The sequence below is a fragment of the Microcaecilia unicolor genome, chromosome 4 (assembly GCF_901765095.1).
Source record: "Microcaecilia unicolor chromosome 4, aMicUni1.1, whole genome shotgun sequence".
Taxonomy (NCBI): Eukaryota; Metazoa; Chordata; class Amphibia; order Gymnophiona; family Siphonopidae; genus Microcaecilia; species Microcaecilia unicolor.
In genome coordinates, this window is record NC_044034.1 from 33,465,686 (window position 1) to 33,493,499 (window position 27,814).

At 42.9% G+C, this 27,814-nt stretch overlaps 1 protein-coding gene across 1 annotated transcript in view; it reads left to right on the plus strand.

The window, feature by feature from the left end:
* DDIAS (DNA damage induced apoptosis suppressor) overlaps positions 1-23,910 on the plus strand; it is a 43,255-nt gene extending 19,345 nt beyond the window's left edge. Inside the window, 5 exon segments of the mRNA XM_030200093.1 lie at positions 2,662-2,823; positions 8,569-8,683; positions 20,276-22,248; positions 22,250-22,332; positions 22,335-23,910. Coding sequence (XP_030055953.1) covers positions 2,662-2,823; positions 8,569-8,683; positions 20,276-22,248; positions 22,250-22,332; positions 22,335-22,909 — 2,908 coding nt within the window. The 3' untranslated portion in view covers positions 22,910-23,910.
* Positions 23,911-27,814: the final 3,904 nt, after the last annotated feature.

A 27,814-nucleotide genomic window follows, 5' to 3' on the forward strand; every position in this document is an offset into this window, starting at 1 on the left:
ACACAAAATTGTACATGATTTGAGCACACAAAATTGTGTGTCTGTGTACAAAAAAGGTCTAAAATCAAAGAACTGTTTTAGTTGTGGCTAAGGCAGGGGTGGGCAACGGAGGCACTATATGCCAATAGATCTCATGCTTATTCGTTGGAGAAATCCTGAAAATCCAACTGCGTTGCCCCTCCCCCCAGGCTAAAGGGTCTCTATCTCAGTTGATAACACCCTCATCGACCCCGTCTCATCTGCCCGCAACCTCGGAGTCATCTTCGACTCCTCCCTCTCCTTCTCTGCGCATATCCAGCAGATAGCCAAGACCTGTCGCTTCTTCCTCTATAACATTAGCAAAATTCGCCCTTTCCTCTCTGAGCACACCACCCGAACTCTCATCCACTCTCTCATTACCTCTCGCCTTGACTACTGCAACCTACTCCTCACTGGCCTCCCACTTAGCCATCTATCCCCCCTTCAGTCCATTCAGAACTCGGCTGCACGTCTTATCTTCCGCCTGGACCGATATACTCATATCACCCCTCTCCTCAAGTCACTTCACTGGCTTCCGATCAGGTACCGCATACAGTTCAAGCTTCTCCTACTAACCTACAAATGCACTCGATCTGCAGCCCCTCCTTACCTCTCTACCCTCATCTCCCTTACGTTCCTACCCGTAACCTCCGCTCTCAAGACAAATCCCTCCTCTCAGTACCCTTCTCCACCACCGCCAACTCCAGGCTCCGCCCTTTCTTCCTCGCCTCACCCCATGCTTGGAATAAACTCCCTGAGCCCATACGCCAGGCCCCCTCCCTGCCCATCTTCAAATCCTTGCTCAAAGCCCACCTCTTCAATGTCGCCTTCGGCACCTAACCACTACACCTCTATTCAGGAAATCTTGACTGCCCCAACTTGACATTTCGTCCTTTTAGATTGTAAGCTCCTTCGAGCAGGGACTGTCCTTCTTTGTTAAACTGTACAGCGCTGCGTAACCCTAGTAGCGCTCTAGAAATGTTAAGTAGTAGTAGTGTGTGTGTGTGGAGGAGTGGCCTAGTGGTTAGGGTGGTGGACTTTGGTCCTGAGGAACTGAGTTCGATTCCCGGCACAGGCAGCTCCTTGTGACTCTGGGCAAGTCACTTAACCCTCCATTGCCTGCCGCATTGAGCCTGCCATGAGTGGGAAAGCGCAGGGTACAAATGTAACAAACATAAAATAGATACTATTGGAGATTCTACATGAAATGTTGCTACTATTGGAGATTCTACATGGAATATTGCTATTCCACTAGCAACATTCCATGTAGAAGGCTGCGCAGGCTTCTGTTTCTGTGAGTCTGACGTCCTGCACATACGTGCAGGACGTCAGACTCACAGAAGCAGAAGCCTGCGCGCCCACATTGGTGATCTGCAAGGGCCGACTTCTACATGGAATGTTGCTAGTAGAATAGCAACATTCCATGTAGAATCTCAAATAGTAGCAACAGTGGAGGAGTGGCCTAGTGGTTAGGGTGGTGGACTTTGGTCCTGAGGAACTGAGTTCGATTCCCGGCACAGGCAGCTCCTTGTGACTCTGGGCAAGTCACTTAACCATCCATTGCCTGCCGCATTGAGCCTGCCATGAGTGGGAAAAAGCGCGGGGTACAAATATAACAAAAAAAAAATATATATATATATATATACACACACACACACACACAATCTCAGAAAGCAGTTGAGATAATGGGGTTCTGCATGACTCTTGAATATGTATTGCCATCCCAAACATGAAAAGACTAATAAAGAACTTTCCTTCCCACCCAACCTCCCTCAACCACTTTATGAAAGTACCATTTACAGTATCAAATGCAGCAGTTATATCCAATGATATCAAAAGCCCTAATTGACCATTATTCAACAACACCCTAAGAGCCACTGAAACCATCTCAGTACTATAGTGAGAACAAAAACCCAACTGTGCACAGTGCAAGCCCTGTATCTCCTTTAAATACTCATAAAGCTGCACCATTGCACAAGCTTCAGTCGTCTTTGCCACTATTCCCACATTTGAGAGTGGATGGTTGTTACTAAGTGGAGATACTGCCCTGCCCAGAAAAACAACCCCCCCCCCCCCCTTTTACAACTGCTCTACCACCCTACTAATTGCCACTACTCAGAAAGACTAACCCCCAATCCAACTGCCCCACCTTAAAAAAAAAAAAAATTATGTACTTCACCACTGGTAACTGTCCCCACTCGTATGCACACATGCAGAGGGGTTGGAATGAATTCCATGAGCCATGCTTTGCATGCTTTCCCTACTTGTTGTTTCATTACTCAGAAGACATTAATTTCATTAATTTGGGTTTGAATTGTTTACTTTGGGGGTTTTTTGACAGTTCCTGCTGACCCCCATCAGATATGTGTAAAGCTTTAGTAAAACATGGACAGCTGGACGAAAGGAAGGAGGTTTTCGTAAAGCAAGAGGCATTGCCATAAAAAGTGGCTTTTTCCACAGAAACTGTAGAAATCATTTTAAAAAATTCATATTTACACCAACATTGAAAAAAGATGCAGACAAAAGACACAAAGGAGAAACCGAGCAGGCTCAGGCAGGCTGATATTCGGATGAGTCTAGCAAGGACAGCTGGAGAAGAAACCAGGCAGACAAGCTGACATTTTCCTTTTCTCTCCCTCCCAGCTTTGACTGTCTGAGATGTGGCTGCCGAAGTGAAGCTGAGCAGGTTAATTACAGATATAAGCTGTCTGTGAGGGTTGCAGACAAAGGGGAACTCTTCATCATTACTGTATTTGGAAGCTGCTTAGATGCCTATTTTGGAGTCTCTGCAGGGGCTCTGCAGAGGTAAGTTTGATGCTTAGCAGCATAGCATGTTAAAATGCCTATAGGGAAGATTTGGGGTGGAGCTTCTTGGCCTGTTTGCATACCTGCAGCTCTATTTTTGTAGTAGGTGTTAGAACATTACACGGTTCTGTCATGATTTTAGAAAATTAGGCTTTAATGTGTTATTACCCAGTTGCGATATTCACTCTCTCAAAAATTATTTTTGTTGGGGAAATGAAGTAAATTCAAATGCAGAATGTCAAAAAAGTAATGCATGTAAAACAAATTGTTAAAGACCAGGTGATGCCACAAGTGGAGCAGGATGTGTTCCTGACCTGTTCTGAGGGCCCACCCCCTATCAGAGCCCATCTGATCCTTCAGACTGGGAGCTAGCACCATTCTCTTGTCTTTTCTGATCACCTGACAAATACACAGGGTCTTTTAATTATGTGATATAACATTGAAACTACAAAAGAAAGGAAAGGAGTGTTGCAGAGGACAAGATGATGAAGGGGTCACTGAACACCTGCTGAATTATTATTATTATTATTTATTGCATTTGTATCCCTCATTCCCCCACCTATTTGCAGGCTCAATGTGGCTTACATAGGTTTGTTGACATTGTCATACCAAGATAACAGATACAATTAGTAACAACTTTCATCACAAATTTGATCAGTAGATTTCAAGTTTGATTCTAATATTGAGAAATGATCATCTCATATCTCCAATAGTTTCATTTAGGGCTGTGAGAAATATTTGCATTTAGGTTTTTAAGTATGTTTGTTTTAATAGTTACTAGTAAATAAGGTCCGTTTCTGACGCAAATGAAACGGGCGCTAGCAAGGTTTTCCTCGGAGTGTGTATGTTTCAGAGAGTGAGTGTGTGTGAGAGAGAGTGAATGTGAGAATGTCTGTGTGTGTGACAGAGAGTGAGTCTGGGTGCGAGTGTGTGTGTCAGAATGAGAGTGTGTGTGTGACAGAGAGTGTGAGTTTGACACAGATACACTGTGTGTGAGATAGAGTGTGTGTGAGACAGAGAAGAGTATGTGTGCGATACACAGACTCTCTGTGAGACCGAGAGAGTGTGTGATTCGTGACACATAGAGAGTGAATGTGATACAGTGTGAGAGAGTGTGTGAGAGAGAGAAAGACACTGACTGTGAGCTAGAGAGTGTGTGTGTGACAGAGATGCCTCCCCCCCTCCCTGTGGTGTGGGGACCCCCTCCCCTCTGGTCTCAGGATCCCCTCTCCTCTTGCCCCCTGTCAGGTCTTAGGACCCCCCTGCCCCTCCCCCCCTCTGCGTGGTTGGCAGCACCGTGCAAGTGTGTTTGTGTCAGAGAGAGAGAGAGTGAGACTGGGTGCGAGTGTGTCTGTGAGAGAGAGAGTGTGTGTGATTGTCCTCTCTCCCCTGCCCCCCTCCAGGCACCTAGCGATTCTCCGCTGTCCCCTGCCCCCCCTCCAGCCACCCAGCGATTCTCCTCTGTCCACTGCCCCCCCTCGAGCCATCCAGCGATTATCCTCTGTCCCCTGCCCCCCCTCCAGCCACCCTGCGATTGTCATCTGTCCCCTGATTAGGTCCGTCGAAGTGGCGGCGTTATTGAAAGCCCTGGCCGTCTGTAGCCTGGCCATCTCCATCCTTCAATTTCGTTCCCTCAGTCCTCCTGCTTTCTGCTTACCCGCCCTCGACGTCATAACGTATTGACGTCTCCAGCCTTCGATTTCGTTCCCTCACCAGTCCTGCCTTCAGGTTCCCCGCCCTCGACGCCATCACGTTTTGACGCGAGGGCGGGGCATAGAGAGATGTGACACCGTTACGAACCCTTCACTGAAGCTACAGAGTCAGCTTCGGAATGTTGGAGGTGCGTTTTATTATAGTAGATAATATTTTTGACTAATTGTGCTGATGGTATTTTCCCGGTTTTACCCGGTTTCTTTTTTTGCAAACCACACAGAATGGTTAAGGTTGTTGTGGTATAAAAATATTAGTTTCGTTTAGTTGCAGCACATGATGGCTGGAATTACTCAATGCACTAGCAAACTGGAGCAGCAGGTCTCCAGCGATGAGGATGACGTGCAAGGGCTCTTAAGAGAGATGCTAACTCAAGCGCTTTTAAGTGATGCTGCTGGTCAGAGTCTCCCTCTGACATGACCACAAACCAGCAGTTGCATGAGTAGAAGTCCTGCTGAAACTGACTGGTTCCCTGTCCCCTGATGAAGCATGTTAGCACCCTAGATGGTTGGTTGTCTTGCTTGTTTCTCCCAATGACCCTGTTTACAGTGCCAGCCTTTCTCATTGTTACTCTGGCTTTGGGTCACATAACTTTTGAAGGATTTTTTTTTTCTCTATAAAAGAAATAAAGGTACGTCGGGGTGGTCATTTGATGCTAGCAGGTTGAGTGGACGTCTCACAGCCTTGCTCCTTTCCCGCCGTTCTAATTCCCTCATTTTTTTATGGCTTAAGCTCCCCGAAATAGACCTAAACCTGCTTGATCGGATATGGTGTTATCAGGTGTGTTTTTTGTGATACTTAGAAGTTTCTGCTCCTGTTTGGCGAGGTATTATGCCCGTGAAGACTCCGCGCCCAGGGAAGAGCCGAGTTCAGCCTCTGAGCCCCAATATGGTGCCGCAGCAGGCAGGCCCCGCGCCAGTGGTCTTGTCGGAGGGGGCCATCCAGGAGATCACCCAGCAGATCACAGCGATTTTAGACGAAAAATTAACTAAATTACAAGCATCAGTGGATGCTATTAAGGAGTCGCTTGAGCGACAAGGGGCACGGTTGCAGCAGGCGGAAGAACGAATATCACACCAGGAAGACCGGATGGAGGAGGCGGACACGAGGATTGCAGCATTAGAATCCCGTTACCAGCAGCTGGTGCAACAGATAGATGATCAAGAGAATCGTGGCCGGCGTAACAACGTTCGAATTATAGGCTTACCGGAGTCTGTGAAAGATCAAGAGTTGCGAGACTTTGTTGGAAGTTGGCTGCCTGGCCACCTGAATTTGCGACTCTCTGAACAGCCCATTGTTCTTGACCTTCAAGTTGTTACCTTTTGGTATGCATTTTCTGTTTCTCACCCGCCTTGCTGGAGACAGCTTCTAAGGGAGATAAGGGGGGCTAGTTTGCCCACAGCATGTCCTTGGTGTTACAAGACTGCTAGTGATTTTCCAGAAAGCTGAATTAGCTAAATCACTGTTATGCAGGTCAGAGTTTACAGCCTCCATTTTGATGTCATAGGATTATACAGGCCAAGACCATCAAGGTGAGACACACAGTACTGGGGTGCAGGAGCTGGGGATGTATGTGCAGGTGGAGAAAATCAAAAGCTGAAGAGCAGTATTGAGAATTCAGTTTGAGGGGGAGTTGTCATTGCGAGACAGCTACTGGCGGGGAGAGTGTATGCCATAGGAGGCTATATGAGATGGTGATTGACAGATCTATGGGTGAGTGCATGTCAGAGGAAGTAGAGATAGGGATATGGGAGTGTGTGTACATGTGTGTGCATGTGTGTTAAGTCTGGCTCCTAGATCCTAAAAAACTAGTCCATAAACAATAGAAAAACAATTCCACAAATCACAAATATTCTTAATTTAAATATGTAAAGACCTCAGACATGGCTGTATACTAGCATAATGCTATGCAGATAGCCAAACTGTCAATCACAGGTCTAAAGAAACTTTGTAAAGTGCTTTCTGCATGAAAAACTTATGCAAAACCTTTACTATAAATAAAGGTGGATGAAAGTTATTTGCTTATCTTAAAACATATGGTGGGCTGGATTTGAGATTCATCGTCCCTTAGTAGATGAGTATATAAAATCCCAACTGGGCAGACTGCACAGTAATACAGTTGGTGACAGCAAAGAAAGACTGAAACGGCCTATCCAGCTTTCCCAATAAGGTATCAATTATTTTGTGCACATTTACCACTCCCACTTCTTTATTAATAAGTTCCAAATCATTTCGCTGATGCTCTCAAATCTTGGTTTCCATTCGCTTTCCTTTTTAGGAGTCCTCTGTATATCTCACGTTCTTGAATTTTTTTTTTCACCATTTTTATCTCTACCACCTTGTCTGGGAAAGCATTTCAGGCATCCACCAGGCTTTCCATGAAAAAATATTTGCCATTTTTCCCGAGTCTACCAGCCAGGAAGCTCCATATCTTGTCCCCTAGTTCTGCAGCTTCTGTTCCTTTTGGAAAAGATTTTTTTCATGTGCTTTAATACCTTTGAAGTATTTCAGTGTCTGTATCATATCCCCCTCTCCTCTAAAGTATACATATTCTAGTCCTCCAGTATGGCCACTGTCCTCTGGACTGCCTCCATCCATTTTGTCCACTCTCCGCTGCGTGGTGATAGCCCGACGCCAGCGGTCAGACCAGATATTCAATGCCATATCTGGCGACCGGCAATGAATGTCCGGTTTTAGTTTTGGCCGTGGCAACTTAACCAGGTATGTCACTCAATATAGCTGCTTACTGCCGGATTCTACATATCACGCCTACCTTTCCACGCATAAATCAAAAGCTAAGCGTATTCCATAACAATGCATGTAACTTAATTGGCTTAACAAGCAAATGAGTGTTGTTAACAGCACTTAACAAGCAATAGCACTAATTGGCAATAATTAGAATTTAAGTGCATAACTCACTAAGCGTATGCTGTAATGAACTGCGCCTGAATTCTAAAACGTGCAGTTCAAAAGGGGTGTGGCTATGGGCATGGAAATGGGCATTATGTGGGCATTCCCAAATTTAGGCGTGTTGTTATAGAATATGGCCCAGACTGCATAAATCTACACATAGGGATTTACGCCACGTTTTCGTTGGTGTAAATGGAGGCGCATAGTTTTAGGCACTGGGCTATCAACTAAGTGTATTCTATATACTGCATGTAAATATTATAGAATACACTTAGGCGAAAACGATTTCCACGCAGATTTTCCAGGCACCATGAATCTCCCCCTTAGTGGCTAGCCGCTAACTGTGGATATTCAGTGGAGAGAGTCAGTTATCTCCTGCTGAATATTTGTGGTTAGGTGCTAAACCGCTATTTAACCGGCCAGGAGCCATTTCTGGCCGGTTAAATAGTTTTGAATATCGGCCAGTATGTTGTTAGCTGTAGTTTAGCTAAAGAAATCGAAGAACAATGTATTTGTTTATAAAACATCATAGAATCACTTTCCCACTTCATGTATAGTCCTTAATCTTCATTTTCCCAACTGTAAAGGTCTAAAGTACAAACTAATGCACGCATCAACCTTTTCATATATGAGCACACAAATCTGGAATGGGCTGCCGCGAAACCTAAAAACGATCTATGATCTAACCAACTTTCGCAAACTACTGAAGACCCATCTCTTTAACAGGACATACCACAAAGATTAACACATGTGAACTCCCCCACATATATCCAAAAATGTCTTAAAATATTCTCTTGTTATATTACTGTCATGTTTTTCATTATCATGTAACCCAAAATCCTTCTGTAATACCAAACGCCTATTCTCTTCTTATTTCCACTATTCATGATGTATTGTAAGCCACATTGAGCCTGCAAAGAGGTGGGAAAATGTGGGATACAAATGCAATAAATAAATTAATTAATGAAAAGTTTACAACCAGCATCGGAGGGCTCCATGAAAAACCACCCTAGTGTATTTTCTGTGGATCTTGTGATTGCCCGTAGTTTTCATATTGCTAAACTTTTCAGAGATAAGAACTTTTAACTTTTGCTTTCTACCACCCCCCCCCCCCCCCCCCACAAGGTACATCCAGGATTTGATCCAAGTGTCAGAACAGGAGTGCAGTACAATTCAGGATTTATTATTTCAAGCAGCAGAATACTGCTTCGTCGGGCGAACCTTTGTATTTGGATTAAAGGTACTTTTTTACATTATCACCAGAATAAATTCTATGATTCACTTCTGTTTCCTGGCAATGTCATCTTATGCTACTTCTGTTTTGGGATATGAGGAAGGTTATATGAACTCCAAACACTAGTCAATGATTATAAGGATTAACTTAGTCCAAGTATCATGATTTGTACAATACGTACCAGCACTGTACAGCAACACAATATACAGTCCTGAAGGACAGTAAAAACCAACAGACAAGACATAATTAAAAATAAACATTAGGATATGAGTTAGGGCAACACCGATGTGACTGCTAGATGCAAGGTAGGTGGTATAAATAAGAGATTACCTTTTTAGTTGTGTCAACATTTATTTCAATCTATTCAAGCAGACTAACATGACAAACTTTAAAACTAAAAATTAATTTTCATAATACTTGCCTGCCTCACACATTTTGCTAGTTCTCAGAAAGTAGTCATGCAAACTTTTATGCATGCTGGAATATAGTTTTGGGGCTTCAGTACCATTCAGAGAGGTTACATAGCATTCCTTGTATTGTGCATTTTATTTATTTTATATCGTGTACACCTAAAGTACCAACTGGAAGGATGTGGCCAGGCAGCTTTTGTATAAGTAATTTCACTCGCCAGGAAAATACTGAGCGAGTGCAGTTTGATAATTCATCCCTAGTCGGTTGTGTCAGATGTATAAAGCGCTGTACAGACGTGGATGGTAATCTTAGAATAGGGCATCTAGGCTATGAAGGAACATGGTATGTATATGTGACTGTCTCTGCCTTCTTTATATTAAAAAGTTTGAGCTGCACCATTTTATATTGCAGTATGTGATTTTTGTCATCTTCGCTGTGCTTTTGGGTTGCTCTTTCTGTCCAGGCCATGCAATGCTACTGAAGTAGAAACCCATGCTCCAGGGGTATGGAGCAGGGGCATAGCCAGACTTTGGCGGGAGAGGGGTCCAGAGCCTGAGGTGAGGGGGCACATTTTAGCCCCCACCCCCGCCATTGCCGACTTTGCCCCCTCCTGCCGCCGCCAACCCGCCGTTGCCTACCTTTGCTGGTGGGGGACCCCAACCCCCGCCAGCCGAGGTCCTCTTCTTCTCGCAAAAGGCTTCCTTCTGTTTCTGACGTCCTGCGGGAGGGGGGGGGTCGTCGGCAGGGGAGTCCATGGCCAAATCTACGGGGGCCCAGGCCCCCTTGGCCCCACGTAGCTATGCCACTGGTATGGAGAAGAGCCAAGTACATTCCTGAAACCTAGTGACTCAAAGCTCTACAGTATGGAGAAATTTCTGGGGCATATAAGTACATAAGTAATGCCATACTGGGAAAAGACCAAGGGTCCATCAAGCCCAGCATCCTGTCCACGACAGCGGCCAATCCAGGCCAAGGGCACCTGACAAGCTTCCCAACGTACAAACATTCTATACATGTTATTCCCAGAATTGTGGATTTTTCCCAAGTCCATTTAGTAGCGGTTTATGGACTTGTCCTTGAGAAATTATTCTCTGTGGCCTCGAGCAAGTCATTTTCTCTACCTGACTCAGTTTACCATATGTAAGGGAGTGATCTCCCCTTTGAAACATGAAACTTCCTTTAAAAAAAGGCTTTCCTAAAGATCTCAAATCCTCTAAATCAGTATTGGGTACTGTGAGCAATTGCAGAGTCTGCACCAGGAATGCTATGAGAGGAGACCACTAGTTTTCCTAGTAGGCTGAAACACGGCCCATGTCAAGTCGTGCTTTGTTTACATTAAAGAGTTTGATCTGCGCCATTTCATATTGCTGTATGCAATTTTATCATCTTCGCTGTGCTTTTGGGTTACGATTTTTGCTAGTTGCAAAGACTTGTTCTTCGATTGCTTCATCTGGACAGAAAGAGCCCAGCCAGTGTAATTGAATACAGTTGGCATTTTGAATATATTAGATTCTGTAATATGTGACTGGCACAAATGATTCAACAGGCTAAACTCAATGTGATTTTGGTTAGCCACTATCCTTGACTGATTGAACACTCATTCCTTGGAATGATCCATGACTGATCATTTGCATGAGCCCAGTTTTAAATCTGAGCATAGAATCTGTCCCCTGATTAGCAGCAATGGTTTTCAAGTTTTAAAAGTTACTCCAGATTTTTTAACCAATTAATGACTCCAGTCTTGTTTCAGCATACACAAAGATAACCCTACGAGAACACAGTTAAGATGGGCTCTCAAGCAAATCTATTTTTAATTGCATTTCCACACCATTTGTTCATGTTTTTATGCATGTTCCCAGTGTCATTCAAGGTAAAAGTAGATAAGCAATGCAAGAAGAAAATGAATGATTAAGGCAGTGTCAGAAAAGACACAAAATTTACAGGAGTCATAAAATAAGTCTACTCTAGGAAGAGATAAGGAAGACCCTCTAAATGAGAAGGAAAGGCACGATTTGAGGAGCTGTTGTGGTAAGAGGTGATCACAGAGACTTGTTTGCTTCCACTCTATAGGCATGGAATTACCCTCTAGGGACCCTGAAGACAGATATGGGGCGGCGTGAATTACTACAAGAGGGGCAGCATTCTATCAGTACACCCCCACCTTATAGAACAGTATTATGCCAGATATTTTTTTTTAAACAAAGTGCAGCTCTAAAACATTATCCAAACTGAACCTCGAATACAATCTAGTTAACCCGTTTTTACATATAGTGCCCTACTCCCCCTTCCCATTCACTTAAGCCCCAACCAAAGAACTATACCCAGAGGGGCATCAACAATAGATCTTCGTTCACCCCCTCATCTTCCATCCATTTCCCTATCTCTATTGAGGTTCTATAGGCGCATTATAATTTTACCAAAGGGGATCAAATTGACAAGAAAACGTCTGTCCTGCCCTAAGTAACCATGTAAATCTATTGTATCCCATAAATTCTCTCGGATTCAGTAACCAGTTGCCTTCTGAAGGTGCAGCTTCCTCTTTCTATATCCAGGCTATTGACATTCTGGCCACCAAGAACGCATTTAAGTTAAAATTCCTTGATCTCTTCCCCTCCCTCTCCCGTCCCAGTACACAGTATTCATTTCTCTTATCCACTTTGAAGCCCGTTTGTCCTTTCATACCTCCTCCCAGAAATTTTTAACATACATATACCCGCCACATATGTTTCCATCTCAAAATACCCTCTCCATTCATTTTGAGAAGTCTCTCTATGTGAGGTAGAATTGAGAAACTATATTGCAGCTGTATTTTGTTGCAAATGAGCATTTGTGAGCTTATAAATGAATGTTTGCACATTTCTGCCTCAGTCAGCTCCCTACCCAGTTTTCAGTTCCACTGGATTTTATGGTTCCGTGGCACAGTGCCCAGCTTTTGCAGTAGAGTTTTGTAAAACCTAGAAAATAGTTTCCTCTAGCTGTCCCCTTTGAATAATACCCCCTTCCAGTTCATGAGGCAGTTTTAATGAATTTGTTCTCGAAACTTCATTAAATAAAAAGGATTAGAGAAGAAAGTATTGAAAAAATGGGATTGTACTATTCAGCAACCCCTCCATTTCTGCCATGGATATTGTAAGTCTCTGAACAATTAGCGATTTGTGATCTGCTGAGCAAAGATACCAAAAGTGAGGGATGTGACTTTATTTGTGCCACAAGATAGAGGGATATCAGCTGCATAATCCTGCAAAATTTTAGCTTCAGGTATGCACTAATTACTGCTTTAGAAAATGAGAAACATTTATCAATAAAGTACATTCTTCAGAAAATGGATTTGAAAAATAGCAAACACAGCTATATCTCTGTAATCCATAAGAAGCTATGGATAAAATTTTTGCATAGTCCCTTTCTACTGACCATATAGTACACGCAAATTAAAGTTGCCCAAATTTACCCATTCAAACTTTTTTTAGCTTTTATCTCTGTTATTCATAACGCCACTTTTGGTACCTTTTCACTCAGTGGGGTCACATATTTTAAATTTCTTGATCCATACGTTTGCTATTCTCTCTAGCAGCCCTGTGTATACATCAGAGTGGAAAGGGGACAAAATCTTCAAACATTTCCAATCCCAACCTGGCTCTGGATCACCGTTGTTGCCCTTTCCACCCAACCCTACCTCACCCCTCCCCTCTTCTTCATGTCCTCTGCTGCTCAAACACTGAATGCAGGCTCCGCACCTAATGCTCAGTTCTAACCCAATGAGTCATCCCTGGCCTATCACCATGTTTGCTTCAATGCCTGCAATAACTCTGCATTATCTGCTGACATTTTAAAAATACACTAACACAGTGTTTCCCAAACTGTGCCCCATGGTACCTTGGTGCATCACAATGAACTCACAGGGGTGCCGCAGAAGAAGATGCGCATTAACGATCTGCACGTGTCACTGCTATGTTTCCTGCCCACCCTTGACATACAGCCTCTAGCATGTGAAGCAGCTGCACCGTGAGAGCAGACACCTCTTGAGGCAGGGAATCCCAGGCCCCACTGCTGCTGAAGGGTGAGGAGCACCTAAGGCCGCAAACAGAGCATCTGCAGCTCCTCGTCTGGGAAGTGCTTGAGGAGGGGTGGAGCAGGGTGTGCTAGGGGAATGAACCTTTCAACTTCTGATGGATTGTTGGAGCTCACTAGGAATCGACCTCATGGCATCCCAGCAGAACACCAGGGCTCCCAGGTTCTTCAGTTAGTGAACGGGAAAGGGATCCCTGGGCATCGATGCATCGCTTCAAAGCCAGCCAGTGGAACAAACTATTTTATGTGTTCCATTGTGTCCACCAATTGAATGTATTGCATAGGATTCTAGACCATCACTTTCTAGTGATTCTGGTAGTGCCAGACTGGCCCCAATAACCATGGTATTCCAGTCTTGTGAACCTTTTGGTGGAGGAGCTGCTCTGGTTCCCCAGGAGGACCAGATTTCTGAAGCAAGAGCCAATCCTCATTGGGGACCCAGATCCCTTCTCTATGGCCTTGCCTTTGAGAGACATAAACTGACACAGAAAGGTTGTTGAGGTACTGTGGTTTCCATTCTACTGAAGGAAGAGTAAGCTTCTACCTCCCTGTCACGTGTCAGCAGGTAGGCATGGAGACACGTCATGTGTACATTCCAGCTATTTTGGCTTTTCTGCAGAAGAGGTTTGAGCAGAGACCACTCCACTCCCTTAATTCTTTGAACATACAGTTGGCAACATTAGCTTGTTACCAGGGGTAGGCTCAAGATTTGGCCTTGGCAGTGCATCCAGATTTGTGGTGCTTTCTCAAAGGGGTTAAACAACTGCATTCCCCCTACCCCCCCCCCCCCTTTGAGACTGGTGTTCTTTTGTACACTATTCGCCAGTATTTCTTATTCTGGATCATCATTAGCTGTCTACCTTAGTATTTAGACTCCTGATGCAGGCCCTTTGGCCGAAACACAACGGTTGTGTCGAGTCAAATATACTAATTAATAAAATTTGGTTTTAGCTTTACTGTGATCCAGTCTCTGGGACTCCTGGTTTTGTGCCCACTTTTTTGTTTGTTCTTTTGATGAGGCCTGGCTTTGGTAGTCAAAGCTCTAGTGGGTCTGATATTCAAGCCACTCTCAAAGGCATACTGGAAAGATCTGTTTACATAAGTACATAAGTAATGCCATACTGGGAAAAGACCAAGGGTCCATCGAGCCCAGCATCCTGTCCACGACAGCGGCCAATCCAGGCCAAGGGCACCTGGCAAGCTTCCCAAACGTACAAACATTCTATACATGTTATTCCTGGAATTTTGGATTTTTCCAAGTCCGTTTAGTAGCGGTTTATGGACTTGTCCTTTAGGAATCCGTCCAACCCCTTTTTAAACTCTGCTAAGCTAACCGCCTTCACCACTTTCTCCGGCAACGAATTCCAGAGTTTAATTACACGTTGGGTGAAGAAAAGTTTTCTCCGATTTGTTTTAAATTTACTATACTGTAGTTTCATCGCATGCCCCCTAGTCCTAGTATTTTTGGAAAGCGTGAACAGACGCTTCACATCCACCTGTTCCACTCCACTCATTATTTTATATACCTCTATCATGTCTCCCCTCAGCCGTCTCTTCTCCAAGCTGTATAGCCCTAGCCTCCTTAGTCTTTCTTCATAGGGAAGTCGTCCCATCCCCGCTATCATTTTAGTCGCCCTTCGCTGCACCTTTTCCAATTCTTGGTGGTGATATTTTCAGTGCAGTGGGTTATTGGAACTACAAACTGTATCTTGCAGAGATCCTTATCTGTTTTGTTTTTCCAGAGGAATCCGTGACAGTACCATCTTTTTTCACCAAAGGTAGTATCACGTTTTCATGTGAATCAGGAAGTGTCTCCTGGCCTTCTCCAAAAGATAAGGAGGGTCGAAGGTTATGACTAACACCTTTTAGAAGTTGGGCCATCTTTTTATGTTGCTTAGTGTCCCTAGAAGAGAGAGGGTAGGTGGCTTATAAGTAAATAGCTCATTGGATTAAAAAAGCAATAGGATTGGTATATCTGTTGCAGAGTTGCCAGTGGTGTTGAGGGGGTCACTCCACAAGAACTCAAGCGGAGACCCAAGCAGTGTCACCAGTAGAGAGATGCAGGGTTTGTGAAGCACCACAGATTAGAGCTACAAGCTAAGGAGGACAGCGCCTTTAGGCATGTTGTCATTGAGAAAGCATTGTCTTCCCACCTGGGACAATAGAGTCTAGGTATGTCCCACTAGTCTGGCCTGGTCTAACAGAAAGATAAGGAAGGTGAAAATTGTTCTTTCCTGGCAATAATTTCCTTTCCCCGCTAGACCAGTCAAAGTAGCTTGCAGCTTACGGCTGTATGAGTTGCAGCTGAGGAGAGATTTTTGCACCCATAAAAGCAATTGGAAATCACTTTTTTTTTTCACTGAGGCAAAAGGGAAGATGAAGTTTTTGCCAAAGGAAGAAAGGGGGGGGGGGTTGTACCAATTCTGACAAGGATTGAAAGAAATGAGAATCCAGGGTAATCCATAACGTTTTCACTTTGAGGGATGGAGATGCTCAGGGTAGCTGGAGAAAGAGTGGGTGGAGCTCCTTCCACAAAAAAAAGAAAAAAAATGGACTTGGATTTAAGAAGGTTTAGATTTAGTCTGATTAAAAAACAAAACATGCACAATGGCATCAGGGCACGATGGACCAAGAGACGTTATTGATTGTATGTTGTCTGCATAAAATTACCCACTAGCACCAAAACTTGAGTTGCTGGTGGGGCCAGATACAGATTTGAAAGTGGGTGCTAATATAGAGTCCTGGAATAAGGCTAAAGTAAAGGAGCCGTTTGTCAGGAAAGAGTGATCTTAATATCCTTGGAATGCATTGGAGTAAGCTATAATCTTTGGACAGCAGTGGTAGTAAAATTAACATTTTGGCTGCCATTGGCACTAGCAACCATGAAACTGATTACTGGAGACTGTACACATCTGCTGCTTGATGAGAAGCCCATTAAGGAATAAGGAAATGACTTTTACAGGAAAGGATAAATAAGCATTTTAAAATGCTTACTATGAGTGTATTTTTAAGAATTTTGAAAGACAGGGGTGTGTGGATTTTTTTTGTTTGTTTGTTTTATTTTCCTTCCCCTCTACCCTGTTGGAGCTGAGTTCTGCTGCTCATTACTTGCCTCTCCCCATTCATCCCTGGTGATGGTGTTTGCTAACTCACTCCTCTATCTTCAGTATTAGTTGTTGTCACCTCTCCCCAGCTCAAGTGATACACTTTATACCTATGCTTTATTGTTAGTGATACTCTATGCTTCGTCCTCTCAGCATCTGCAGCACTGGAAAAGGAAAGATGTTGACAACAGTGCTCACATGATGATTCATTTATAATGGCTGTACGCTAATGGTGACATTACTGCATGGCCATTAATAGCAAAAATGGAAAATGTACCATTTTACTACTGCAGTAGTAATCATTAGAAATCAAACAAAATTAAAACATGGAAAAGAAAATAAGATGATACCTTTTTTATTGGACATAACTTAATACATTTCTTGATTAGCTTTCGAAGGTCGCCCTTCTTCGTCAGATCGAAAATAAGCAAATGTGCTAGCTGACAGTGTATATAAGTGAAAACATTCAAGCATTACTATGACAGTAAAATAGATACCATTGGAGATTCTACATGGAATGTTGCTATTCCATTAGCAACATTCCATGTAGAAGGCTGCGCAGGCTTCTGTTTCTGTGAGTCAGACTCACAGAAGCAGAAGCCTGCGCGGCCACATTGGTGTGACTCTGGGCAAGTCACTTAACCCTCCATTGCCCCATGTAAGCCGCATTGAGCCTGCCATGAGTGGGAAAGCGCAGGGTACAAATGTAACAAAAATAAAATAGATACTATTGGAGATTCTACATGGAATGTTGCTATTCCACTAGCAACATTCCATGTAGAAGGCTGCGCAGGCTTCTGTTTCTGTGAGTCTGACGTCCTGCACGTACGTGCAGGACGTCAGACTCACAGAAGCAGAAGCCTGCGCGGCCACATTGGTGATCTACAAGAGCTGACTTCTACATGGAATGTTGCTAGTGGAATAGCAACATTCCATGTAGAATCTATAGAAATCAAACAAAATAAAACATGGAAAAGAAAATAAGATGATACCTTTTTTATTGGACATAACTTCATACATTTCTTGATTAACACACCTCTTTACTACTGCAGTACAAATGGCCTTAGCACATGAGAAAAACCCGGGAAAGGGGGGGGGGGGGGGTTGGGACTTGATATACCGCCTTTCTGTGGTTTCTGCAACTACATTCAAAGCGGTTTACATAGTATATACAGGTACATATTTGTACCTGGGGCAATGGAGGGTTAAGTGATTTGCCCGCAGTCACAAGGAGCTGCGGTGGGAATCGAACCCAGTTCCTCAGGATCAAAGTGTCCGCTGCACTAACCACTAGGGGGCGCGCTAAGGCCATTTTCTACCACAGCTTTGTAAAAGGGTCCCATGGTGTCTAAAGACACATCATCCAGCACCTTCTAATAGTAACATAGAAAATGACGGCAGATAAAGACCTTAAGGTCCATCCAGTCTGCCCAACAAGATAAACTCATTTTACATGGTATGTGTTACTTTATATGTATACCTGTTCTTGATTTATCCTGTACTAAAAGTTCTGAAGATTCTGGAATCCTAAAGAGTAGCAACATTCCATGTAGAACCCCAAAGAGTAACATAGTAAATGACAGCAGATCATTGCACAGTTGGGTTTGTTTGTTTTTAATGTCCATAATGGCATTTTATGTTTAAATCATTTTTATTGGTTAACAATGCTTAACAGTGTCAGAAAGCAACACCTTAATATGTGGTAGAAAGCAATGCTAATGTAACATTTTATATCTGACTATAAGAAACCCGTGCCCTTAGGAGACCCACCCCCAGCCAGCTTTAACCAAATGGAAACTTATCCCGTCATTGTCCGACAACGAGTTCCCCAAATCACCCAATAAATTCCAACATATACATTTACAAACTACCGTATTTTTTGGACTATAAGATGCACCGGACCATAAGACGCACCTAGGTTTTAGAGGAGGGAAATAGGAAAAAAAAAATTTCCTTTTTCCCTCCTCTAAAACCTAGGTGCTCCGGTGCGTCTTATCCGAATCCCTCCCTCCGAGTTCGGGATCGCCCTCCCCCCGGCCCTGTCACCACTTCTCCCTACTCATGTCACGCGATCTTCCCTGGTGGTCTAGTGACATCGGGGCAGGAAAGAGACCCCTCTTTCCTGCCAGCGCGCTGCTCTCCATCCTCCTGTATGCAGCCTGACGGTCTCGGCGAGATTCAAAATGGCCGCCGAGACTTCAATTCTCGGCGGCCATTTTGAATCTCGCCGAGACCGTCAGGCTGCATACAGGAGGATGGAGAGCAGCGTGCTGGGCAGGAAAGAGGGGGCTCTTTCCTGCCCCGACGTCACTAGACCACCAGGGAAGATCGCGTGACGTGAGTAGGGAGAAGTGGTGACGGCCGGGGGGAGGGCGATCCCGAACTCGGAGGGCGGGCGGCCAGCCAGCCATCCAAATGTACCTTAGGACTATAAGACGCACCCCCCATTTTCCTCCCAAATTTTGGGGGAAAAAAGTGCTTCTTATAGTCCGAAAAATACGGTAATAACCAATTGTCCTGAGGAACGAGAATAAATAAGTACAACAGTCTACATAACAGCCCCTTTAAATCCTCTTTGATCTCCTCCCTACCCTACCCCTCCCAACGCCCTCTAATACCCCCCCCCCCCCCCCCCCCTTAGCAACTGTCAAAAATTCCATAATGGCATTTAAGAAAAAACAGTTGTGCAGTGATAAGATGCTGGATGATATGTCTTTAGACAATACCTGGCTTTTTATTAGCACAAAGATTTAAATTAAAAAATAAAATACAGAGATATTTTAAAAATGTATGCTTTTTGAATATAAGAAGTGAGGTTTGTTTGATGTCAGAGTGAAAACCCGTGCATAATATTGGGTCTGTGAGCACACTCAAACACAAGACCTTGTTAGGACTGCTGCTATTGCCTTTATCTTTAGATATGTAGAGAAGAGGAATAGAGAGGAGAGGGTAGGTCTGGGGTCATGTAAATTTAAGCGTTAAAATAGGGTTATAGTAATGAACCCCATGATGCTCCTCCACATTCTCCCCTACAGCACTCTAAAATGTTCCACAGTCACATTCGCATGCAGGCGCTGCCAGGGTAAGGGAACAGATTCAGACCTGGAAAGAAGTAGGCAAGGAGGGATGAGAGATGGTCATTGTCCTTGGAGAGGTGGAGAGTGAGGGAACGGAGGAGGATTGTTAAGAGGGGGCAGGAAAGAGCATCATCAAAAGGGGTGTGAAAGAGGAAAGCATGAATGGAAGAGAAAGGAGCATTTGGGGTGAAATCTGTCTCTGGAGGGAGAATGGAGAAGGGCTGGAGTGAAATATCAGTGGGATAAGGGAGAGCAGAAGTTGGCTGCCTTTACTGAAGAAAGGCTGGGTGAGTTGAGGATGGTGTTGCAGGGGAAGGAGTAGAGGGTGAAGGGCATTGTAATAAAGCAGAAGCATCATGGTGGGAGAAGGGAAAATGTAAATGGGGCTCAGTAGACACATTGTGGTGAAGGGACAGGATTTAACAGCGGCAGGAGTAGGGTGAGGTCCAAAACAGGAGGGGCACTCCACATCTGCTGTAGTGGAAAGGAAGGAGGAAGAAGAGTGTCACTGGGCAAGGGTGAGGATTTCAGCATCTCAAAGGAGGAGGCAGCAGGGTTCTTGGGGTGGGGCGGGGACAGAGGGAGAAGTTGGTGTTGAGTGACTCACGGAGGGGTGGAGAGAAGAGGTGGACAGACAGGCTCTGTCACTAGGGAAGACCATGGTTCATGTGTATCACCTGTTGGAGGGGTGGCACAGAATCGTGGGTGGAGGGGTTAGATCATGTGGCAATACCTGTATGGCACTCCTGACTGTCGATATTTGTCTGCCAGCTTTTAACAAAATAGCTACATTGCACATCAACAAACGCGTAGCACTTGTTCTGATAGATGGAGTCAGGTACTTTGCTTTTTTCCTAAATAGAAATTACAGTATATATATACTGTCTGGGCAATGCTTTTCAGAATCTTTAATACAATACATATTGATTGTTTTGCAGACTTCTGTAAACCACGGTGGACAATCCTTGATGTCAAACAGCACACTGCAAAGCTCATACACCAGCAACAGATATATTAAATACCTTGTGGCCTGCCAGATTTCTCTGCCAAACCTTGGTTATGTTGGTTGCACAGTTATTAGCTGCTTCAAACGGCTTCTCGAATCCGTTAACTTCAACCACGTTTCTGGTGCCTCTCAGCCCCCTGGGAGTGTTTTAATTGAAATAGATCTGCCTAGTGGTGAGCTGAGCAGCCTGTGTGGCTCCGGAAGCACACAGGAATCAGTTCTATCAAGTAGTAGGGATGACTTATCAAGTCCTTGGCAGCAGATATCATTTGAATTGATTTCTTTATCTGTGGAGAAGGCATCCAAAGAGCTTTCTCCTTCAGAAACAGCCTGTACAAGAGACAATCACAGTCAGACTTGGGAACAGGAGCACATCTCTGAAAAACCTGACACATTAGGTGCTGGTAGCCAACCCACTCAAGATGAAAGCAGAAGTGAAGAGAAGAAGGAGGAAGGGGAAACATCTTGCGAATTTGGTGTGAAGCCTTCTGTGTCCAATTTTGCTAGAAGCAAAGCTTCTCAGAAATTGAAAAATACTTCCCAGCAGGCACTGGCCCAACCTCTTGACACACATGACTTCAGGCCAGTAAAAAGCACATTGGGTGTGGAAGATAAATATTCTGAAACTGAAATCGCTTGCACACCAACTTGTTTAGATGAATCTTGGAACCCAGTGCTCTGCATGCATCACAGTAATTTATTATGTTCCCCTGAGTTATTGTGCAAGAAGAGCAGAGCAGCTGGAATTTGCGAGGACAATGACCCAGCTATTTGGGATGATTTGCCGCTTTCTGAAAGCTTGAGTGAATTTATAGCCAGAGTTGAAACTAACAAGAGTCCTGTGTCTCCGCAAGGCTTTGATGCTTCCCATTCTCCTGCCAGTGAAACAATTGATGAACTGGAGAATGCAGACAGTTTGCATCCTAATGCAAAACATCCATGTTTCAATTCATCTCCAGAAAGCGCAACTAGGAAATCAGCCCAAGTTGCACAAATTGTGAATTCTTGCACAGGATATAGCTTCGGGTTGGAATCTACAAAAAGAAGGGCAACAGAAGACAAGAAGCTACTTAACCGTAGATTAATGCAGGCTGAGGAGGATTGGAACTGTTCTCTTCTGCCACTTCCTCTGTATCCCACAGTCCCATCTGCATTTACCAATGATTTGTGGAATTCACTTTCTCCATCAATCTATCTATCTAAGTCAGGATCCCTACCTATTACCAGCAGGTCAAAGAGCAGTAAATCTGGTACTGTTATAGCCTTAGCCTTGAAGCATTCTGCAAATCCCTGTGTCCAAAGAACAATTAAACCTGCTCAGTTGTCTTCAGAAAAGATCAAAAGACAAAAATTAGACTTTTCTTATCCTAATGTTGCAACTAGTTTTTACACAAATGAAGACATTTGCAAGGAACTAGCAAACCAGGATGTTGCTCAGATAAACAGTCAAAACCTAAATTTTGATTTACAAATGCAGCAGAAGGATAAAAGCCTGGGCAAATATGAATCGGATGTAAAGACTGATGTACAGGCAGTGACCTGCGAATGGCTGTTGCAGAACAACATCCAGAGCAGTGACAACGGGTTTGATGCTTCTGCTGAACTTTTTGACAGTACTGGAAAAGAACTAGAGATTGTAGCGGAAACTCAACGTTCACAAGTTGCATTTCAGGAGCCACCTGTGACTAAAAACCATGCCTCACCTGAAAGAGTACTTAGTGGATTTAATGGTGAATTTAATAATTCCCAAGATCAAGTGTTTTTATTGACCCCAAATAATTCTTCTCCTTCCAAACACAGTTCTCCCCGTAATTTATTCCCAGTATGACGCAGGTCACGATGAGGACTTGTTCCGTTTTCACAGTCAACAACCCGTGGCAAGAAAGTTTCCAAAGGGAGTGTCCCTTAAAGTAAATGAACCCATGGCCAAGAAATTAACCCACAAGTGTAGAAGGTCCAGCACATTACTTACAAATAATTTATTGAAGCGCTGACTGGTCACTGCTTAGCAATTAGCCAAAAGCAAGCAGGCCCGCTGAAGCAGCTTCACTTCACTATCAGTTCTTCTAATGACCTGTTTGAAAGTGATTCTGAGGAATGGATTCCCCCTTCTGCCACAAAGTTAATACAGTCATTTATACTGTCTAAATCCACAGTACCATGTCCAGATACCAGAGGGCAAAGGGAAAAATATGACACGTGCAAAATGGCGGATGAAGGTGTTTCGGAAAATAAAGAGAACAGTAGGAAGCAAAGAAGTGATGCGTATTTCATAAGGAATGATTTAAAAGCTACGATGATGCAGTTCGCCCCTACTCTGATCCAGAACACTTCCATAAATACTAAGAGTGATAAAAATCCAGATGCCAGAGCTTGGCTTCTGGAAACTGAAGTTGATGCTCGCTCATCGTCAGAAGTTACAAAGTGCAATTCTACCTCAGCTGACAGACTGTTTTATTCAGAGACGGACACAAATAACGTTCCTGGAGAATGGTCCCCTGAATTGTTTGCGGAAAAGTCTGTGGTTTTCCAGGGACGTGACTTTATTCAGAAGCAACTTTTCTAAAACTTGGGATATGTTTGGGTAACTTGGCCAATCTTCTTGTCTTAATTTTCCGATACAAAACTTGCAAATACTTAATTGATGTAGACTAGGCTTCTAATTGCCATTTGAGGTTTTCAATCAATGTAGCTATCTTCTTCCCCAGGCAACTAAAATCTGAACTGTGTCTAAATCCTCATCTTCTGTTGTGTAAAGACAGACTGGCTTAGGCGCCCCTAACCATCTTACACTTGGGTTTTGTATTATAATTTGATAGTCTATAAATTATAACCTGATTACACCTTATTGCTTACTATTCAAAAGGTAAATTTAAAATGATTAGACCAGATTTAAAATGCAACAGTGAGTCTTCAAGGCAAACTAATTAGCATTTTAAAATTGTGCTGTACATTATCGCTGTGCGGTCAGTTTTGAATGCAAGGCATTTCTGTTCACCTGTTGAAACCAGAAATGTTCTGATTGCAAACGTCGCAGGGTTTTAATCTTTGATGTGAACTTTGAAAGAAATTCAAATCTGAAGTCATAATGGCCAAATTCATAAATGATTGGAAGGAGGGGAATTATTTCTGCCCTGTTAAAGTATAATGTGGAAGAAAGCATTGCATGCTGTAAGGTTATCCTGGCTCCTCACTGAGCTTGGTTAAATACCTTAAAAGTATCAGTAGCCACATCCTCTGGAAATTTACCCTTTATTGTCATACCATTCAGGTCCCTCTATCGGTGATTGTTTTCTTTTGTTTCAAAACATTTGACTTATAACTTATGCCTGCTAGTTATCAGTCATGTGTGGTTAGTTTCAGTATTATAATAAACCATGCATCTTCTAAGTTATTTTTGGAATTAGAGGACCAGTGCTTTACGCAACACTATATATTTGTTTCTTCTTGTTTATCTGTAAAAATATTTTTACCAAAATCAGAAAGCATAATTTATATGTTAGATTTAACTATTCATAGTTCAAGGCATATCACAATTCTGATATAATAAATATTTCCTTTCCCTGGGTCTCTAACCAGTTTGTGCTTTATAGAGCTTACAGTCTAGTTGACAAAGAAGATGGTGAGGATGGACTACTTCAGTTGGGGCGTTTTTGACCCTTGAAAGGCTAAATGAGAAAGTAGTTAGTAATAGTTGTTGTGGGTCATGGGTGGGAATGAAGGTAGAACCACTTGCTTTCAAAGACAATTTCAGTATTTTGCAAATGCAGGTGAGCTGTCCTCTAAAAAGACTTGTATGTGGACCAATGTGCTGTAAATCAAGACAGGGTGAGGTCTTGTTTTGCACTACATAAGTATTGCCATACTGGAAAAGACCAAAGGTCCATCAAGCCCAAGCATCCTGTTTCCAACAGTGGCCAATCCAGGTCACAATATACCTGGCAAGATCCCAAAAAAGTAAAAAAACATTTTATACTGCTTATCCCAGAAATAGTGGATTTTCCCCAAGTCCATTCAATAACGGTCTATGGACTTTTCCTTTAGGAAGCCATCCAAAACTTTTTAAAACTCCGCTAAGCTAACCACCTTTACCATATTCTCTGGCAATGAATTCCAGAGTTTAATTACACGTTGAGTGAAGAAAACTTTATTCGTTTTAAATTTACTACATTATAGCTTCATCGCATGCCCCCTAGTCCTAGTATTTTTGGAAAGCGTAACAGACGCTTCACATCTACCCGTTCCACTCCACTCATTATTTTATAGTCCTCTATCATATCTCCCCTCAGCCACCTTTTCTCCAAGCTGAAGAGCCCTAGCCGCTTTAGCCTTTCCTCATAGGAAAGTTGTCCCATCCCCTTTATTATTTTCGTCACCCTTCTCTGCACCTTTTCTAATTCCACTATATCTTTTTTGAGATGCGGTGACCAGAATTGAACACAATATTCGAGGTGCAGTCACACCATGGAGTGATACAAAGGCATTATAAAATCCTCATTTTTGTTTTCCATTCCTTTCCTAATAATACCTAACATTCTATTTGCTTTCTTAGCCGCAGCAGCACACTGAGCAGAAGGTTTCAACATATCATCAACGACGACACCTAGATCCCTTTCTCGGTCCATGACTCCTAACGTAGAACCTTGCATGACGTAGCTATAATTCAGGTTCCTCTTTCCCACATGCATCTCTTTGCACTTGCTCACATTAAACGTCATCTGCCATTTAGACGCTCAGTCTCCCAGTCTCGTAATGTCCTCTTCTAATTTTTCACAGTCCTCTCGCGATGTAACGACTTTGAATAACTTTGTGTCATCAACAAATTTAATTACCTCACTAGTTACTCCCATCTCTAGGTCATTTATAAATATGTTAAAAAGCAGCAGTTCGAGCACAGACCCCTGAGGAACCCCACTAACTACCCTTCTCCATTGAGAATACTGACCATTTAACCCTACTCTCTGTTTTCATCTATTTATATTTATGACTCTCCTTAGCCATAAAAGCCAGTGTAATATACAAAGATGAAATATATAAACAAAATAATGCAATGACTAATACAGTGAAAATCAGAGAAGCATATATGAGTAAAAGCCAAACAGTAAACAGAAGTAAAAAGCTGGCAGAGCAAATATGTTTTTTCGTTGTGGTTCCCATAAGAGCAGGCCACAATATTCTAAATATGACATAACAGCAGCATGCATGTTTAGTGGAGAATCAGCTTAAAAAGTGTTAAGTCGGTGTATCACCTACAGCTTAAACCAAGCTCTCTGCTATTGTTGCTTATATGCCTTTCCAAGTTATGAGGGATATTAAAAACCACACACAGGTTCTTAACATAGGACCTGGCTAGGAAAGAAACCTCCTTCCAGCTTAACCACAAAGGTTGGAAATTCCATCCAGATCTGGAAACCTACACACCCTCTATGTTAAAGGGATTCAGAGACAGCTTATTTCTCAACCAAAAGGAAATGACTTTAAGGCAGTGATTGATGAATATAATAGAGCAGAGGATCCTATCTTCAACTGAACAGTAAATTTGAAGATCCATCAAAAAGCATGGACATGAATAACTATTAAATTAGAAAAGAGTTTTGCCTTGTGAAATATTCCCCACTTCATTCAGAAGATTCCAGGGCCATGTGTGTTCTACCATACTCAAAGCTAGATAGGAATGAATACAGTGGCTTAGCCGGGACTAATTTTTTTTTTTTTTTTTTTGTGGGGCCTGAGATTACTATTGGGTGGGTACTAGACAAGGATAGGTGGGGACATAAGGTCTGGGTCTCCTCTCATTGGTCTGTGCTGCTGCAGCTGACTGGGTGAATCTGATTCCAGGATCCAGCTGCGGTTGTGCTCCTGCTTGAATGATCCACAGTGTCGAGGACAGCTCATAAGTCCAGAAGAATCAAAAGGAGGAACATTATCTATCTAAATTTAGCCTTGGACTATCCAGAAGAGCAGCCAGTGCTGTTTCTTTATTATAATCAGTTTGGCTGTCAGTGTGCTACAAACTAGTTTCCATTCTCTATAAGTTGGTTGATTTTATGCAACTTCCTGGACCATTTTTGAGAGAAAAGGAAAATTGAGATGGGTCTATGATTCTCTATTTTATCAGATCTAATGAAGGAATTTTCAAAATTATTTTTGTGCATGATTCCAACTCTTAGGCAACAGTACCTCTGAAAATGAGCTATTCATCACTGTTGACAATGTATCGCCTAATACATCTGCAATTTTTGCCTAATTATATGAGCAAGAATCCCCCCCTCCCCCGAAAAAAAAAAAAACAGCTAGTCTTTCCACTTATTCAGTAGTGATAGTCTAGAAGTTATCAAAGCCACTGAATCGGAACTTCCTTTGAGCAAATAAGCTACAGTCTCTATCTGGCAAACTTGTGTCTGTGACTTGGGCTTTCCTAGAGAAGAGGATTTTCTCCACAATGAAGTCTGCAAAATCCTTATAAGGTTAGAGGAAAAGACAGCAGTAAGTTTTTGAGAGGACAAACAGAGCTCATTGGGTTTCTTAATTGCAGTTTTTACAATAAACAAGAAAAAATTATTAGCCATAGCAATGCCGTCCTTATAGAGCTAATCTTATTAAGATATTGAGGGGGGTCTTTCACGTAGGCATGCTGGCGTTTTTAGCACATGTTAAAAATAGGCATGTGCTACATAAGCCAATGTATTCCTATGGGCGTCTTTAGCGTTTAGTGTGTGTCTATTTTTAAACGCGCGCTAAAAACGCCAGTGTGCCTACATGAAAGACCCCTTTAGCCCTATGAGAGAAGTACATTATATTTTAACCTGTTTTTTTCCAGCTATCTAAGGATAGAGCATGGTTAAACCAGGGAACTGTTTTAATATCTCCCACCATACATATCTCTCCGGGGCAATGGAATTGTAGGTTGGGGTGGTTAACACACTCTTCAAATTCTAATTAAATTAAATGGTGGACCTTCCTGAAGGGACAGTGAGTTCTCTAATTCAGCCCTAAATATGGCAGGATCAATCATCACTTGTAAGTTTTGGACCTATTATCTAGCAATGGATCTAACAAGAAGGGAACATCCCCGACTTTAAATCTGATTTTAAAATGGTCAGGTGGGGAAATGTTGAGGGAGGCAGGATTAAAGTGCTGGTAAAGGGTGTAAAGATGGCAACAAGGCATCAGATGCCGGGGAAGAGGCTGGAGCCTGATATAGACGTTGCCAATATTTGAATAAAAAACTAAGGGGGGGGGGTGTTATCAATATGGACTACCGTCAGGATTTTTATTTTACTGTTAACTCAGTTATTAGTTCTCATTGCATAAAATGGGACCTCCGCTAATGTACCTTGAATTAGTGGTAAAAAATGTTATAATGGTAGTCCATGTTGATAACTATAACCCTATGTCCAACAATGACTTGCATTATGAGTAAGTTCAGAAATAGCCTGAACAAAACCAAGAGATGAAGAGTCTACAAGTA